At 37.1% G+C, this 19,489-nt stretch overlaps 1 protein-coding gene across 1 annotated transcript in view; it reads left to right on the forward strand.

Annotated features, from left to right (window-relative positions):
- The window catches only part of LOC145674633 (carboxypeptidase B-like), a 139,953-nt gene that overhangs the window by 37,306 nt on the left and 83,158 nt on the right, over nucleotides 1-19,489 (forward strand). The window contains exon 3 of the mRNA XM_081744851.1: nucleotides 4,734-4,851. Within this exon, the coding sequence (XP_081600977.1) occupies nucleotides 4,734-4,851 (118 nt within the window). The remainder of the gene's footprint in view (nucleotides 1-4,733; nucleotides 4,852-19,489) is intronic.

Raw genomic sequence — 19,489 nt, forward strand, 5'->3', positions numbered from 1 at the left:
AATTATCAATTTAATGCAAGCACTTGGAAGAAGTGCAACTTACTAGATTTACATGGTGCTGAACCAACTTTCGGCCTCAGAACAGCTATTGTGTGACGTGGAATGATTCAGGTCGTAAATGGTACGAAATGGAATATGGCACTATTCCGTGTGCAGCACGTCATTTACTTCCGTGAGAGCGGATAGAGCCGGAAATCTATGCGGGTTTCGTGTCTGCGAAATGGACCTCAGATACTCAATTACTTTCACATCCAACATTGGGCGAACCCGGAGGAGATGTAATTTCCTTCTGATGAACCTCAAGCTACATCGCAACTGCTCCAGCACTGTGAATATGGCGTCATTGCCTGGAAATAACATCTGGAAAATAGAGTGTACATGGTTGACTAAAGTTGCAACATAATCACGGGCAGTGCGCGACCGGTACCCATCAGTACTGAGACCACTAAACATCAGCATATTACGGACCACAGCTTCACGAAACCGTCACCATGTTTCACGGTTTGGCACTGAGGATCATATCTTGTTTGGGCATCCGCTACACATGAAAGAGAACTCATTTGATCATATGACACGTCAGAAGTCAAGCTTGCGGTTTTACGGCACCATCGATGTCGTTATAAGCGTTACATCTCTTATGAGCGGTTGCGCCCGTGCAACCCAACTTGTATGTTCATGTCATATACAAGGTAACCAGAAAAGTTCTTAACGTTCTAGAGCAGTGATAAACAAAAAGCAACACAGTGAACGGTACGCACCTTTAGGTTTCGAAGTTATCTCCCACAGTATCCAACACCTTTTGCCAGCGTTCCTGCAGCTTCACAATACCCTGGTGATAAAACTCGGTGGTCGTGGATGCAAAGAAGCCCGTGAGTGCGATCCCCAGATCTCCCTCATTTGTGAAGGATCTTCTACAAAGGTGGTAGTCGAGGGAATGAAACAGGTGGCAATCTGGTGCCGCAAGATCCGGTAAATATGGTCATGGTACAGTGTCTTCTAGCCAAGTTACTAAAGGGTCTCCCGAGTCTTCATATCCATATGTGGCTTGGCATTGTCCTGCAGGACTAGGACACCCTTGCGATTCATCAATGTCAGTTCCTTCTGCTGCAGTGCACTATGTATCCTTTGCAAGTGCTGAGAGTAGACATCAGAAATAATAAAATAAACACAAGCGAACAAACTGCTTCGATGACTCAATTTTTTCGAGAGTGGTCGAGCTATGACTTCTGCGTGCGAGCAACGTGCCTGTATTACTGAAGGTCGATGGTCAGACTAAATCCCGATCACTTGCCAGGCACGTGCATCATTTTGTTCCCTCTCTGTCAGCGCATGAATAATCGGGCGTCAAAATCTGCAAGAACTTTTTTCTTACCTTGTAAATCGCAGTCAACTGTGATTGGCGACGTAGACTGTGGTAGGTGCCGCTTGAGTTCATCCGTCGCCTGCAACAGAGTTGCACGACGTTCTAAGTTGCAATACTTGGCGGAAACTGTCACTGAGGATATTCGTCTTACCACTGTTCCTCTTCCTGACCACTGTTCCTCACTAGTTTTACCGTGAATTTATAGGCCGTCATCAACTTGGAGAATGTCTCTGTAACACATTTGCTACTTTCGTCATGCTCCCATCACATATCCGAGCAATAGCTTACTCTCCTCGGAAACCAGAGAAGTCGCCAATTTTACACTATTAACAACCTCCTAACGTCGTGCCTTAAAAGCATGGGGATGAACAAAGTATGACGTTCAGAGATTGCTACTACTCATTGTTCAGAATGAGTAGGTTAATGTTAATTGAGAGGAAATAATGACAACTCTATGCTTCGTTTAATAGATGTATTGATCTAATAAATGTCATGATGTCTGTGTGTATGTTTGAATGTGAATGTAACATAACAACTCAGATCACAGATCGCAAACGTCGAGAAATTGTATCACGATCAACACGCACATAGCTGAGGTACACATACCTGCTTAAACGATGAGTGTCTGGACTGATGATGATACTCCTCAGCTCTGGATTGCCTGGACTGGATAGTTGGTTGTATGTAGTCTCCAAGTAATGCCAACTAGAAGCCAACCATAACAATTGGACTATGGTTGGACGTTGAACGTAGAGTAGATCACCTCTGATCTACTTGTGATCGTAATGGAACGCAGCTCACTGCTAGGCTGCTATTCTCTTCTAAAGTGTCTCTGATTCCTCTGATCCACTTCTGATCACCTCCTGATCCTCTCCAACAAGAGGTTTTTGTTCATGATTCCAGACATTGGAATTCGCTTCGTTGATCATTTGTGTTTACCTCAGCTATTGGTGAAACATTGGTTTCAACCCGTATTACATCGTGACCAAATTCCCAGACTAACAATCGTTGCAGATTTGAAAGTTGTGCCACATTCAAATTGTGTCAATGTTAACAGACTATATTTCACATTGATGACATTACAGATTTCTTTCACAACTTTACAAATCAAAACAAAACAAATAAACTGACGACTTAGCGTCCCGCCATTAATTTCAGTGACAACACAACATGAATACAACCATGTACGAAAACAAACAAATACACGGGTTTCTATGACATAATATTACATAATTGCTTCAATTTAATCTCTCTAATTTTAATTCCAATAAATCTTAGTTTTCCATCACCAAAAATAAAATCTAAAAACCGTACACCGCTACACTATCATCGTCCGCTGAGTTAACTGGGCACTACCATTATACTAATCCTCACATAGTGCAAAGTTTGTCGTATACACCACCAACATCTGGGTGCTGCAATCACCACCTGACCGATTCCAACTTGGGCATCTAACGTGTTTCCTACTCTGGGTGTTTTCATTAAATTGAAATGTACGTATTGAATTAAATTGAATACGTGTACAAATATTTGTACAAAGATTGATTCTGATCTATAATAACAAACTAAATATGTATTTTCCTATGAACTACCATGCAGCAACCATCGGAAATGTTGTGTGGTGGTTCTGGGTTTGACCTATTGCTCTGCACCAGAGATTCTGTTGTAGCAAAGCGGTGCGAAGTACAGTTATGTAGAGATTAGTTCACTCTTATTGGCAGGCTTTCCAGAAACCGTCCATTGTACGCGATCGTCTGCATCCAAAAGCCCTTTTCAACTACTAAAAGACACAGTAATTCATTTACGGAGCGCCAAGTCACATAACAGCGATGTCACTGTATGGATGGCATGCATTCCCGTTTCGTTCTCCATAACCACCAAAACTTGACAGTTGAAAGCAAATGTATAGCTTCACACTTATGCTGATGCACCTATAAATTATGAGAATCTACACCATAGAGAACTGGGACTCCTGTGAAATATAGCTGGGCTGAAATAGACCGAGATGGTATTGGCACTTTTAGCTACGCTGTAGGTTGCAAACTTGTCATTGTAACTAAACCCTGCAATGATCATGAAACTCTTGAGTACTTTTCACCGTTTCCTGGTACCACGGTTCTAAATGTTTTTCTCCCCATGAGTATTAATATATTGGTTGCACTTTGTCGCAATTGGGCAGATAAAAGTTTGGCTCACCTAAATTAACTACAAATTTCCATCCTTCACGGGCAAGGTCGGTTCATACTGCTTGCGACGGTTCGTGGCACGCTCTGCAATGTACTGCAGCAACAACTAATGAACTCCACATTTGCGCTGCTTGTTTAGATTTAAATCCCAGTTATTAGTGGTATTCACAGTTTTTCCTGTGGCTCCCAATTTTACTGTAATGGCTCTCCTTGTCTCTGGATGCGATCACCGAAAAGGTACTTTTTAAATCGTCTTCGGGATACGGGCTGGGTGGGCCGTGGACTTCATTGCTTTTGGGCTTCTTTTTGTTATAATGTACTTTTCCCAATATGGCGGTATTCGCTGCGCCATTTTACGCACTAGACACGTGAGCACATTCCACGATATTTTCGAAGAATCTCTCTCACTGCTGTGGTTCGTTGCTTCCGCCCGTTTGTCTGTGGGATTACAAGCTTACGTCAAATTCGTTATGGTACGGAAACAAGAACTTCTGGATAAGTGGTAGTGACTTTCCTAATTGCGGAAACAGTTCTACCTTCATTTATTTTAGTAAATCTTTATATAAGCACATGTTTAACGGGTTTCTTCATGTATTTTTTTTGGATTAAAAGGTCCAATATATTTCAGTCAAAATTTATCTTGTAGGCCTTATATATGGAGAACTAATATAGTGTGGCCAAACCCAAACTATCAGTTAACTCAGTATGATGTGCTTATTCCGTTAAAAATACGAAAACTCGATTTAGAGTTCGTTCAAAAATTTTGTGGCCCTTGATTCAAAAACTAATTATTGGCCAAGATCGCAATCTTTCAATGCATTTTTGGATCATTCCTAAAATTCTTATTGAAGATCGCAATCTTTTGATCCATTTTTTTGGATAATTCCTAGAATTCTTGAGCTCTAATTCTTTTAAACAACATTTTTTTTGCAAAAATTTCACTAAATATAAATCCCGAATTTGAGAGCCAGTCACTTGGAAACCAAAGGTCTACAGTTAGAAATATTTTTCTTGCATCCTAAGCAATTCAAAGTCGACTTGCAATCGTGAAGATCGGATGATCTCTGTAGATTCATACGATATATTAGCTATCAATTTATTTGACTTAAAAAATTTAATTAGGGTCCTACTAGATTTAATATTATCTTAGCCTATAGACTAACCAAAAGTTATTGTTATTATAGTGTTCTTTATGAAGAAAGGATGCGACAAACGGCACCAAGACTAAACATTGAAAGACGTGCTAGAGTCCAGAAGCCAAGTCCTCTGATCTCCTTTGATCGATACCACCGATTTGATGAGGTAAAAACCTAAAACACTATTTCTTGAACATAATACAACTTAAGTTCCAGATGCAGTAACACTGCATTGTGGGTCATAAGTCACTTGACATTAGCTGTTATTCATTTCTCAATTGACTAAAGTGGGAGTAACTGATTGACGTAAGCAATACGTTATGGTGCTTTTTGTGGCAGTATTTGTGAATAATACGTTAAAAGAAATGATTTTATGAAGGGTTTAAACATTATTACATTTGTAATTAAAACAGTCGTATACCAATTTCGGGGATCAGCAACTGGCCCCATACAATATTTTTGGCAATATCTCTGTTAATTTTTCCAACACAATTTTGACGATTGAAGGTTTTTTTTTTTTTTTTTTGAAGATATATAGGATGTTTCAAAAGTCCTTATCACTCCTTTTAAAAACGGTACGGATGTATTTATATTGAACTTGATGTAGAAAAATTACAGAAGGGCTAGGGACACCTTTTGAATGATAGTTCGTCTACAGCCGCCATCTTGAATTTTGATTTTTTTTATTTCAAACGATAGGTGGTTCATTGATACATGATTTTAGGCTAGAATTTGCGCAGGATGTCAAATCTGGAATCAGATTTCAAGTATCTTTAATTGGTGAGAAGTTATTAACAACAACTATTTCCCTGTTACACAATGTGCTCCACATGTGACACATGATGACGTTGTGGATGACGCTAGTTGAAATCGGCTGCTACTGCACAGCACTTCTCCCACCCCACAGTTTGACAGCCTGGTTGAGACCACCTGCAAAGAGGAATGATCACCAAATAAAGAGGAATAACTTATCACCAAATGAAGGTACATAAGATCTGATTTCAGCTTTGATATTCTGAGCAAATTCTAGCCTAAGATCATGTATCACATGACCCACGTATCGTTTGAAATAAGAAAATGAAATTCAAGATGGCGGCATTCAAGATGGCGGTCGTCTACAAACCATCATCCAAAAGGTGTGCCCCTAGCCCTATTGTATATTTCCTACATCAACTTCAATATAAATACATCCGTACGGATTTTAAAATGGGTGCCGGGAGACTTTTGAAACACCCTGTATTTCACCTAACGGAAACCATATTAATGTGGCATGACCACATTAGTGTTTTCAAAAATACGAATAAATTAGTTCATAAAAATTATACCGATCATTTAATGTTTTTTTATGATTTACAAGAAGAAAAAATATATAACAAAAAAGGATGTGCATGCAGTGCAGAACCGAATAATTATAGGAAACGCAATAGACAAAAAACGCGATTATATAGTGAAATTATAAAAAATAACCATACTTTGTTTTTAGTTATTTTATAAACGGTATTTTATCTTAGGGTTGTTTGTTATTTCATCGTGTACTGTACGTTACACTGACAAGGAAACCAATTCAAGTGTGACATGAAATTGTGGATGAGTGTATGCGCAATCGAAGTGTTTTTGTGAGCGATGAATTCAATTAAAGTGAAAAACCCTCGATCTCAACCGTTCCGGAGATATAAAGGGTTAAGGGGAAAGCTGGTGTTCTGATATTTTGTGGATTTTAGGCTATGTTGCGAGTAATATGTTTGAAAATTGTATTTAAATGTTAAGAAAGATGCACCAGAACGAATAAAAGTGGTATTGAATGTTGAGGTGAGTGACCCGGGACCGAAAAAAGAAGGGACTACGAGGAATAACAAATGCCATTGGCTCGAGGCACAAAATTGTGTCTTTAGTTTGTATAAAATGAGAAAAGGTGATATTAAAATGTGTTAATTATATTGCCAAAGGAACAGAGACGTTATTATGTCAATAAAAATACAAATCTGCAAAATCACTATAGAAAAATAAATCAAATAATATGAAACATAAACACATTGTTTATTGTTGCAAACGTCCACCATTTTTTTTTTTTTTTTTTTTTTTTACATTTTTTATCCTATTTGACCTGATGGTGCTTTTGTTCGATCCAGCGTACCAAAAAACCTATACATAGACACCTTACACGTCTATTTCAGGCATCAATGGAACCATAAACAGTGTTGCCACAGATGAAGCAGTGTTGCCAACTCAGCATAAAAATATTTTATGATAAATAGCACCATATACAAGTGTGCACAGATTTAAAACACACTATTATCACTAAACATAACAGCGAAGTATAGTGGTACAGTGTTACACACTATTGGAACTACGTGTGCTGAAAGTGTACAATGGAGAGGTCTGATATGTGGCAACAGATCGTAATAAAGAAATCTGGGTCTCATACTATGAATTTAGTTGAAATACATAACACAGATAGTATAATATAGCAAAATATCAGCAATGTCACAAAATATTGATGTATTTGAAAAATGAAATTGAGTGATACCATTTTTACGTCCTGTGTCAGCTTCGAAGCTATATAAGAGTGCAAAGTGGGATTCGAATCATTATGAAAGGGAAAGATAACAATGAAATGTAACAAAACATGTCCAAGGCGGGATTGGAACCCCCGATACCTAATACGTCAGTTGTCTAGCCTTCTAGACCACACCGCTATCCGGTCCGACTAAAAACGAAATGAGGTAGTAACAAAATAATTATATTTCCAATGTGAATATAGTAATATTACGGTGTACAAACATAATTATATGGTATGTAGGAGAGGAAGTAAAAGAATACGTTACTTAACACGAAAGACCAAACCAAGAAAGTACTCTTCCAAATACTGATAAGATAACCTGGAGAACCAGTTTACGGAATTAGAAAACACGTGTTTCTTTCATCGCGTGTATCATTTAGTTTTCGCGAGTTGTCTACTTATTCATCGGGACTACAGAAATATATTGCAAAATCCTCACATTTTTCTAATGCATTCTTTTATTACCCTTTGTTCCACATATCAGACTTCTCCATTGTTACATTTTCAGCACATATAGCTCCAATAGCGTGCAACACTGTACCACTACACTTAACTGTTATGTTTTGTGATAATAGTCCATTTTAAATCTGTGCACACTTGTATATGGTACTATTTATAATAAAATATTTTATGCTGAGTTGGCAAGACTGCTTCACCTATGGCAACACTGCTTATGGTTTTCGATAGAGCATTTTGTTCTCATTATATTGTGCAACTTCTGTTTTGATTGCTTTAACGGTTTTCAAGATATTTACTTTAAACATACATAATTCCATGATATAATTTTTTTTGGATATTCAAATTTTGAAGTCCCGTAGCTCCTATCCTTCTGGTCCATAGCACATTGGATTTTGCTCTTTTCATTTCTCATGATGCTCTATCAGATATGCTATATGGCAATCAGATTTTAGCGATAACTTGTGGGACCCTCCCGTGTCAGTGTACTTTACGTCATAATGCATCCAGTCGTCCATTTAAAACTCCATTTAAATGTTTCTAGCGCTAGCAAACATATTCAATTCTTTTTCTTATTCATATGTACAGAAATATCATGGAGTCAGTAACTGACTCCCACCATTGGCATATACTAACGTAAAAATAGCATTGGTATGCGACTGTCAAGTAACGTTACAATAAATAGAAAGTTATCAAAGGATGAAAGTTATAATATATGCAGGTTTAGATATCTGCGCGTAATTTAATTTGAACTGATATAGTATTTAGTCTCTTTGTTTTTGGTGTAACACAATAATAAAGAACGATCCAGCCCGTTGTGTGATAACCACAGTGTTTCGTCACGGACCCCCCCCCTATTACGTAATCCTGGCTACGTGCGTGCAATACTGTAAATTTTGTTTCAAACTAGGTAAAGTATTTAGACCAGAGTTGTCCAAATGGCAGCCCGAGGGCCGCATGCGGCCCGCCAATCCATTTTCTGCAGCCCACAAAGCTGTCACAGCATACGATTGTTATTACTGATAATATTTTCATTTGTTTTCATTCTTTTAATGTTTCCACTCTTTTTTCGAAGTAAGGCATCCATTTAGCGCTTCTGTACAACAAAAAGGCCCGGACATCCAAGGCAACACTGGAGTCAGTAATGTATCTATAGGCAAGTCATCGTTGCTGAAAGAACGATTACTTCAATTAACCAAACCAAACCAACCATACCAATTCACCATGAAAATTGTGAAGAACCGCTTCAGAAGCTGCCTTGGAGATTCTTCTCTTTTACATCTTCTGTGGCTCGCAACAACAGGATTGGATGTATATATCCCAGTCCTTGTAAACTCTCCTAGTCATCCCCATTTATCACATTGAATGTAATATTTCAAATACATTTTTTATATTTTTCTTTTGTATAATAATAATAATAATAATAATAATAATAATAATAATAATAATTATTATTATTATTATTATTATTATTATTATTATTATTATTATTATTATTATTATTATTATTATTATTATTATTATTATTATTATTATTATTAGCTGCGGCCTTTCACCTTGTTAGCAAAGACGGTTATGGCCCTCAGGCTCATTATAATTGGACACCACTGATTTAGACGAACATTCGAAATGATGAAATAAGTGTATGGTGATGAGTGCTTATCTCGTACACGTGTGTTCGAGTGGTATACGTGATTCGGGAGGCCTTGGAAGATGACCCAAAGCCAAGTAGACTGAAAAACAAAAATCACGATGAGTTGATGGAACAAGTACTTGAAATGACCACCCACGTTGCGTATTCGACTATGAGATGGATGGCTGAGGAATTAAATATGACTTAAAGACATGATTCACGAAATTTTGACAAAGGACTTAAAGAAGCGGAATGCAACATGTCACAGAACCGTCGCAGTTCGTGACATTTTGACTGAAGAAGCAAATTTGTATATTGCCACATCCTCTGTATTCACCTGATTTATCGCCGTGTGACTATTTCCAAAATGAAGCTTGGCGATTCCGAAAAAGACATTGAAAACTCTATGCTACCATTGGTTGAATGTGCCCAGGGGTGTATTGATGCTGAAGGCATGTATGTTGAATAAAAAGAACTGAAGTTGGTAAATTACCTTATTCTTTTTTTAATTTAAAAATTTCTTTTATTTTTCCGACATACTGTGTAGGATGTCAGATTCTAAGATATACGCGTTCAGTGAAAAAAAAAAGGAATTAGGTCCACTTTTGGTCATCTGTGAAATATTCCATCTTAAAGATCTGTATCTAAAATTCTTCTCACAGTTTAGAATATTAGTCAGTGGCGTATTTATTGGTTGGCTATCGGGCTCAAGCCCACCCCCCGAAATAATGTCATTATTATTTTTCGCATTATATGTATAATACCTAAATGGCGCATGCCTATCATATCTTGTGTTGTTAGGGTATCTGAAACAATATGTACACTCATGTCCAAAATGATTGTCGCATATCTATAACTGTCTTCTTGTAAGAATATAATTTGATGATTTTGCAGGCTACTTTTAATACTGATACTATGTGTATAATTGGGAAATGTATATTTGTGGTAAATTTCATAGAAAAATAATTATAAATACGAAAATTAGAGTGAGTAAAACAAAACGTTGCTAAATGGAGAAGAAAGTTTTATTTTCGTTTTATTATTCTTATTTGCTGCTCTTTTGACATGAAATTTGCTGCATACATGTCTTTGTCAATTATACACATATTAAGATTATAAGATATACATGGCAAATTCGTTATCAAATTATATTCTCACAACAACATATTTATAGACATGCGACAATAATTTTGGACATGAGTGTACCTAAAGGAAGTACCTAGAACATGACAGATATGTGTCGCAAGTGGAGGCATAAAAACAAATGACTGTTAGAGTGCGAAACTGGGCCAAATATATAAATGCTATATTTGTGGTATGATCTGTCAGGAAAGTAAATGTACACCTATTTTTCGAGTCTGGCATTCCTGCGCTCCATCCGTGGAGAGTATGAGAATTATATCAATCAAATGTTTACTGAGGGGCAAAAAGAAAAGCTTAATCTGAATAAGACATTGCAGAGGGGCACAAGCTGTGAATACGAATAGTGCATAGTGTAAATAAAGGACGACACCGAAAGAGAAAGCCAGAAACAGCTGTTAAACTTACAAAAAAAGAGTAAAAATTGTCGAAGTGGGAACATAAAACACAAATACAACAAATACGCCGACAACTAAACGATCACCATGCCATGATCTTGGTGTAGTGGTTAAGGTGCTGGCTTATAAATGCAAAGGTCGCTAGTTCGAATCTTAAGCGAGGATATTTTAAAAATTTTTGTTAATAATACATACAACACATGAGAGATGGTAAAAGAGGTCGTATTTAGTTTTTCGTAGCAATTATTATTGGTAATGTTTAGTACTGATAATACTTTTTGTCTTTGCGTATTGCTTTTATTCTTTTCCTCATTTCCAAAGAGAAGAATATCCGAACAAATGCCACCAAAATTCCTCATATTTTGAATGTAAACGCCATTTGCAATTAGTGAAGAATAAAAATTGAACGTTCCGATGTAGCTACAAAAAGTAAAAAGAAAAACATGGAAGTGGACCACACTCATTGTTATTAAAAATACAATTTCTACATGCCTTACACCTCCCGACCACGTTTCTACGTTAGCAAGTAAGAGGTTTGTGTTTAGGTTAGGCTGGTCAATACGTTTTGCAAAGGGGCCCGGTTTAGCTCTGACGCACCACAGGTGCGAGAAGGGAGAAAAACACTTTTTCTCTCTCCTTCTGTGTGTCTATTTATCTATCTATTTGTATATATATAACGCTATTTGTGAATGCCATAACCACCCTAATTTTCAGCGGATTGAGACGAATCTTGGCACAAACATTAATTGTTGAAATATCTTGATGAGTTCGTTAACCAGAATAATCAGATGAAAATGCTCAAAATGGTGGCCCTTCAAACTCTTAACAAGTTCCAAGGGAACCAAATTTCGCCCATAAATAGGTATTCAGAAAGTTTGAATAAATTTTCCTCTTTTACTGAAATATTTGTGTGCAGAAACTTATTGAAATATTGGACCCGATTAATCGCCTAAAGAAGGTTCACGCCCTTTCGCTACGGTCAGTTTTTTTTTTTTTTTTTTTTTTTTTTTTTTTTTGCAGGAGGGGGTTATTTTCCTATCGGAACAAGATGATTGTTAGTGATGATATGAAATTACACATTGAAAGTGAAGTAACTTGTGAAACGTGTTATTTGAAAGAATAATATAATAAATGTGCATTCCTCTAACACAGAGAACTGTAAATCATGTATTTCTAGTTCGGGAGCCTGAATGGCGAGAAGTGTTATTTGATTTGCTTTTTAGTAACACATTGCATTGCAAATAAAGGTAGGCAACATTATTGGTAAGTAAAATAATAATAATAATAATAATAATAATAATAATAATAATAATAATAATAATAATAATAATAATAATAATAATAATAATAATAATAATAATAATAATAGGTGTTGTTTGTGGCAAAGTAATATCTTAATCAATTCTTCTTCAAACGTAATGATTGTAACGCCATATCTCCCTTACAAACAAAATATTAGCAATTTATATCGAGAGAACGAGAAACTGTAGAGTGATGGGAGCAACGTTGGACAGTATGCACTCATAGTACTCAGAAAAGTAAGCGATTTCAATGCAAAATGAACGAAGAGTCATTGTCATGGGTACTCATGGGGCCACGGCAGAGCCCTCTTTAGGCAGTGTCAATAACTTATATCGAGAGGTGATACTGGGATGGGACCAACTTTGGACACCGTGGACCCATAAAGCGCATCGAAAAAAATAGGGGGGGGGGCGCCAGCCAGCCTTACTTATTTCCACATAATAATATAAAATTATGTTGTCGAAATACACACACGAGTTAGCTACTAATATTTCATATTATTATTATTATTATTATCGACAGCGTCTTTTCATTACGTGTGCGTGTTTGACATGAAACCAAAGACAAGATCCATCATTCGTAGAAAGAATAATAGTCAGTTACTTTAACTGTGAACGACAGCGAAAAATACGAAAAGAGTGGACTACCTGTAGCGTAAAGAAGCAATATTTTGTCTCAAATGGATAAAAAATCAAGCCGAGATTGATTCGAACTCGCATGGATGGCGCGAAAAGCCAGTGCTTTGTCCACTATTTTTTTAACTGACTCACTAAACGTGTTTCAGTAACTTGCTTATTGCTAATTTTACTTGCTTCACTCGTTTAACTTGCTTTTTCTAATAACTTATAACGACAGGGACACGAACACAGAAACATCGAGAAGAGTTAAAAATGATAGATGCTCTCCCGCCGAGAATCGAACCCGAGACTCCATACACCAAAGGCGCACGTGCTAGCGACTAGACCAGCGGGAAGTGGTCGTAATCTCCCTGTGTCGTTAGGGATTACGACCACTGTCTTGCCAGCTATCACTTCTGTGGGTTGTATACTATGATCACATGTTTCTTCTCTGCTGGAAGAATAAAACCTACATTATATGTAATACATGAGGTATTTAGACCTACATGCTCTTCATATAATGTAATAAAAGGGTCATGCTGGGAATAAGAAAAAGAACATTCCTTGGACAAAACGGAAACTATTGGCATCAGAAATATTTATCTACGAGGCATGCGCAGTAGTATATTTCAGAATAGTTACTGTTTTGTTCAGTAAACGAAGAAAGGGGTATAAAAAAGCAAATATGTCGCGTCAACGAGATCGACCAGTTTTGACAGGGGCGGAAGCAGATGTATAGTAATACAACAACTTCGCTCAGTTGATACGAGCCGAGCCGGTTGATATCACTACCCGAGTTGGTCTTCTGCTTGGGCTCAAGAATTCGACCGTGCAGGTCTCAGCCTTAAGGGGATCTTCTACCATCTCCGCTTAGGTTTCTAACTCTCCATTTGATAACATGTAAAATTTAATATGGTAATTTCTAACAAAGTATTGCAGGTAATAACTTGAAATTTTTAATACAAATACACAAGACCCATATAAATCCAACCACGGTCTCCAATTTACGTTACATGCGTTAGATTAATTGCAATATATTCTTCAGTAAGTTTGGCAACAGAGAATAAAAAGTATGCTGCAGAGGGGAGAGGGCTGACCATCTGTTTGCTTGTTAGCTGCTTTTAAAAGGACGCTCTTACCAGAAAAATCACGTTGTGATTCTCACTTCTCAGTGGTTAGAATGGTCTGGACTGGAAGAGCCCAAAACCTCTTCTTTCTTCCTTTCACGGTTTGTTTGTTTCTTCCACCCCCTGCTGTCACAAGAAGACAACTTGTTTCGGAAAGCACTTTGAATTAGTAGCGAAAAGCCAAACTGAATGACACCACGGACGGATTAAAGGGAGGGGCGGTCACTCCCTCCGAGAACATTTGAATACTTTGAATAATCGGAGTAAGAAACTAGAAATTGCGTAATCTAATAAGAAAAAGTATGTTGAAGTATACAAATCAAGACGCATTCTAAGTGTCACAGCATTGTACTCTCATCCCCTCCCCTCCCAATTCCCTTCTGAAGAAGTTCTCTTTTGTTTCTCTGTTCCATATTAGTCTTTACACTTACACTTTCATTATCCAGTATTGATTTTTACCTTACCATCTGCACAGAAGGCGAATAAGGTTTACGAGTCCTTCCTGCCCCCTTTTTTAAAAATTGCTAATTATAATAAAATTTATCGAAAACAATTCATCTCAACGATAAAGACTTATACACATTCATTATTGCAATTTTAAAATAAACTCGCCGCCTGTCGCGTATGCTAGCGATCTAATATATACGAATAGATGAAAAGTTAGTTTGAAGCGTATTGTTTTCCTGTAATTAAGTCCGAATTCATATTTGTTTCTATTGTTGCATCGACAAAAGTGAGTGCTAAATCGATTTAGGCTCGTTGGTCTTTGCGAGGTCCCTCAAGATGCAAGGCCGTGGGCAGTCGCCCACCACTTGAAAGCCTCTGCACTAGAGGTCTGCACGTGCTCGGGCCTACAAAGATGTATCACTTCGGGCCCGGGAGGGGTTCGGGCAGTAGCGTCATTTCAGATTTGGCTTGGGGGGCCAAGACCCCTTGATATATGTAAAATTTCGCGTTTTTCACTGATTTACTACTATGCTATTGATAAAATTATATAAATCTCAAACTCGGGAGGGGGGCAAATGCCTCTCCCTGTCCTCCTAAATGACGCCCCTGGGTTCGGGCTGTGAATTTTTAAATATACAACCATATTTCTCGGACTTTTTCGGGCCTAACTTTGTAAATATAGTGTAAAACGATACAAATTGCACCGTTCTTTCTGGAGGACTTTTAAAACACAACTGCAAAATCAAACCTCGAATTGCTGTAAATAAAAATACAATTTTGCATTAATAATTAAGTTTCTGCAATTCGGGCTTATTTCGGGCTCATTTGATTATCATAGAGCTCAGTCCGGGCTAGGGCCTAAATGCTAAGACATATTTTGGACTCGGGTCGGGCCTCACATTGTAAATTCACAGGCCGGGCCCGGGCTGAAAAGTCCGGCCCGTGCAGACCTCTGTTCTGCACCCGCACACATTCCTTCCTAGTCCAGAAAATCTCCTCCCCTCCGCATCGTCAATAATGGTAAATTTGTTTCTCATATATTTGCTTATTATTGTAAGAGAAGTTCAAACCAGAACTCTAAAATTTGTTCGTTCTCTGGGGTAATGTGAGTAATGCAAATTAAGAAAGATATGCGTAATATACAAATGTCAGAAAAACTTGATATCAATTTGAATAACCTTTTACGTAATGTTTATTTTAGAAATAATAAACTTATGCAAGTATATCGAGGCATCTGAAATTTAATGTTAAATAGTGGCGAGTGAGCCAGAAGGGGCGTGTACTATTCAGTTAGTCAAAGAACTCATATATGTAGCTTGAAAACTAATACTATTTAAACCAATATTGAATTAGACAAATTTGATCACTCTGGCCACAGAAAAGGCGTCACCTTCTATGGCCCACCCATCGCATGATGGGAATGAAAGACAGAGGGAAAAAAAGACAAATTTGTAAAAAGTAGGATAACCATAGTTGGAAATAGTGTGTGTATTTTTTAAGGAGGAAACCCAGAAGTACATTCTCGATATAATAATAATAATAATAATAATAATAATAATAATAATAATAATAATAATAATAATAATAATAATAATAATAATAATAATAATAATCTTCCTCACTTCAATCATAGGTTAATGCGCAAGAAGGAAATTTTAAAACTTTTCTCTCCCCTGGGAAAGCTGTTTTATAATTTGATAAGGTCTCTTCTTCGTAACTGCATCTATCCTTGGTCGGGCCGCGGTGGCTCAGTGGTAGAGCGTTCACCTCTAATGCATGGCGTCCTTATTTCGATCTCAGCTCACACCAAGTGAACTTTGTGGAGGACAAACACCATGTGTGGGGGTTTTCTCGGGGTTCTCCCGTTTCCTTCCACTTTCTGAATTCCAGCATTTCCTTCTTTTCACAACATCACTAGCTCCTTTAACCTACCAGGCATAACTGTGGGACGTAAAACTTATAGATTTTTCTATCCTTGATCTTCCACTTCCTGGTTTTTCTTCTGCCTTTTCCCCTATCAACACGGTGATCCAATCGGAGTGCCGAATAAGATGTCCAAGCATGCTGTTTCTTTTTTTTTTCTATTATCTTCATGATCTGTCGTCCTTCATTAGCTTCCTTTAGTACGTCTTCATTCCTTTTCCTTATACAGTATTATTATTATTACACAACCACACAAAATAAATAAAAGTTCTGTGCACTGGACCCCAGGGTATTGATTCGATGTATTTTGGTACCCAGAACCCAAATTTCGAAACTCCAGGACGATTTGACCGTGTCAACTTTGTTTTATGGGCGAAGAACGTAAGTGCTGTTTTACGTTTGCTTATGTTTATCGCCCATTTAAAAAAATATCACGGTCAATCGTCCTGGGGTTTCGACATTTGGATTCTGGGTACCAAAATATTTTGAATCAATACCCTGGGGTCTGGTGCACAGAACTTTTATTATTTTTGTGTAGCTGTGTTATTATTATTATTATTATTATTATTATTATTATTATTATTATTATTATTATTATTATTATTATTATTATTATTATTATTATTATTATTATTATTATTTTCCATGCGTACATTTTCTCGAAAATATCCTCCCCCTAGGAGATGATCAACAATTCATTCCTGAATAGTACTCAGCTTCTTTTCCTACTAATGACTATTTAGGAGTTTTTCCTTAGCTGAATCTCGTTATATTGTGTCTCCATTGTACGTAGAATAGGATTCGATTGCCAGTGTAAGCTCACAACTTCCGAAGTTGAGTCAACATCGTGAAAGAAATGGAGAACTATCCGAATAAAGTGGTAGCGATCTCTGGCCAAGAAAGACGAAAGGATTGTTAGATATCATTGCACTGATCACGATCTTCTAGGTTGTGAATGTTTACCAGCTGGCATGTCCAGGCCCCTATGGGCTGTATTGCTGAGTTTAGATTTTAGACTAATAAACAGCTGTCTTTAGAAAATAACCTTGTAACACAAATATGATAGTCATGAGTTCTGAACCATAGTGTCAAGTGGTATAAATCTCACTTGGGTGGTAAAATTTGTTATTAGACATTCGTGGAAATCAACTGCTCTGTTAAAATATTTCAGTTTTCTAACATTGTTATGCCTAATTATTATTAAGCATTAATAATTAATTATTATTAAGAAGAAGCTGAAAATCGAGAAACATGGAAGAAATATTTCAAGGTCCAAACTGAAAATTAAGAAGAAACGAAAAAATCTCATCAGTCCCAGGACCGGCCAAAGGGCAGAATACTTAATAATAATAATAATAATAAGAAGAAGAAGAAGAAGAATTTTAAAATTTCGTTCTTGATTATAAGAATACATTATACATTATAAAAGTCGTATACAAAGAAATGTATACATCCTAGAAATAGTATATACATATCAACGAAATACCTTACTACTGTCAAACAACATTTGTACTGTGTATACATTTATATTAATTCTATAGACTGTCACGTCTTTTAATCACGTGGCTCCCCAGCTTGGCTCACAACGATGAGCAAACGCCAATGATTTGAGTATTCTAGTAGGGAATCGAACCTAGAATCACGCGAATAGGAGTCAAAAGTTCTAACCACAAGACTATGGAACCCCTTAGTATGACGTTATGCTTGAAATTCAAATGATTCTACCAAAAACAATTATCAACGAAATAGTTTATTACACCTCTAACACATTACATTTATACTGTGCATACATCTATATTAATTACATTATGAAAAGGAGTAGAATGACTATATGCCTGAAATTAAAATGATCCTACAAAAAGCATATTTTTCAACGAAATACCTTCCTATTGTCATGTATACGGGTAATTTTATTCGTGGGTGGAAGGAGGAGTCGCCCGAAGTAAGGAAGAAATACAATACTCTCCTATCTGATAATTGAAATCATGAATAAATTTTATTATTATTATTCTTTCTGTATATGTTCATTTTCGAGTTAATCATTCCATATCGGACTCCCGAAGAAAAAAAAAACTATCGAAACAACTTATTGACCGTGCTGATAGCGACTACTCCCCGTCACGACACCATTTTTCAGTTTTGTTAGTGTTAGGAAAAAGAAGAGTGAGAAAGAAGAGTAGCAGAGGGGGGCAGAGAAGGAAAGAAAAAGAGAAAGAATGAAGAAAGATAAAGGATTGGAGGAGAAAGGATTACTGGATAATTCAGGAAATATAGTAATGAACTTGAATGGTTATTAACGAAGGATCAATTCCGAAGTGATCCGGAAATAGACACATGTCCATAAATACGAGCCTGATCTGGGTCCAGGCGACTGCACAAGAGGGAGTTGCCCAAACCCAGCCCAAGCTAGGTGAAAATGGAATTTAATTGGTTGTAAGGTAATCCTGAATGGTAAATATTAACTATCCAGTCTCTGAACTCCATACTCTGAGATCGACCACACATATGAATTAGCTTGGCGAGACTTCTTTTTTTGGAAGGAGAGAGTACCAAAATCTTTTCCTCTTTGATTCCTTCATTTTGTCACACTTCTTGCAACACAGATATTATAGCACAACGACAGTAGAATTTCCAGTAAGTGCACTTTGCAGTTCGTTTCAAGACTATTCTAAAACTCAAGGGTCACAAAATCACCCCCCCCCTCTTTCCCTTTTCGAAGGGATCTTTCGGGGGGAAAGGTGAAAAATGTGGAAACAATTGGATACAATTACTAAGAACATTTTCCTTCTTCCTTCACAAGTCTCTTGTTTATGGTCATTTCGTCTTGTGTGATAAGGCGGACTTCAGAACACAAAATTGCAACGCTCGAGATTCCCTACCCAAATTGTCACGCGGTTCGTATGTCAGTCTTCGAGTTTCTTCAAAGAATGTTACATTATCTGCTATGAGATCTGCAAACGATCTCCATTGTATAACTGCTATCTCGATAGAGGCAGTGGACAAAACTGAGGACAAAGCTGCCCAAAACAAGTTTTTGACAAAAAAAAAAAAAAAAAGGAAGAAACAGAGACAACATTTGTTTTTAGCCAGAAGCGCTCATAAATCACTACCACGTGACGCGAAGACTATTAGGGCTAGAGGTTCAGCAGAGAGCTCTCAATTCCTGGAGAAATTCTATCCTCTACGTTGCCAAGTGTAAAC

Source organism: Thermobia domestica, chromosome 17, assembly GCF_964235325.1.
Source record: "Thermobia domestica chromosome 17, izTheDome1.hap1.1, whole genome shotgun sequence".
Taxonomy (NCBI): Eukaryota; Metazoa; Arthropoda; class Insecta; order Zygentoma; family Lepismatidae; genus Thermobia; species Thermobia domestica.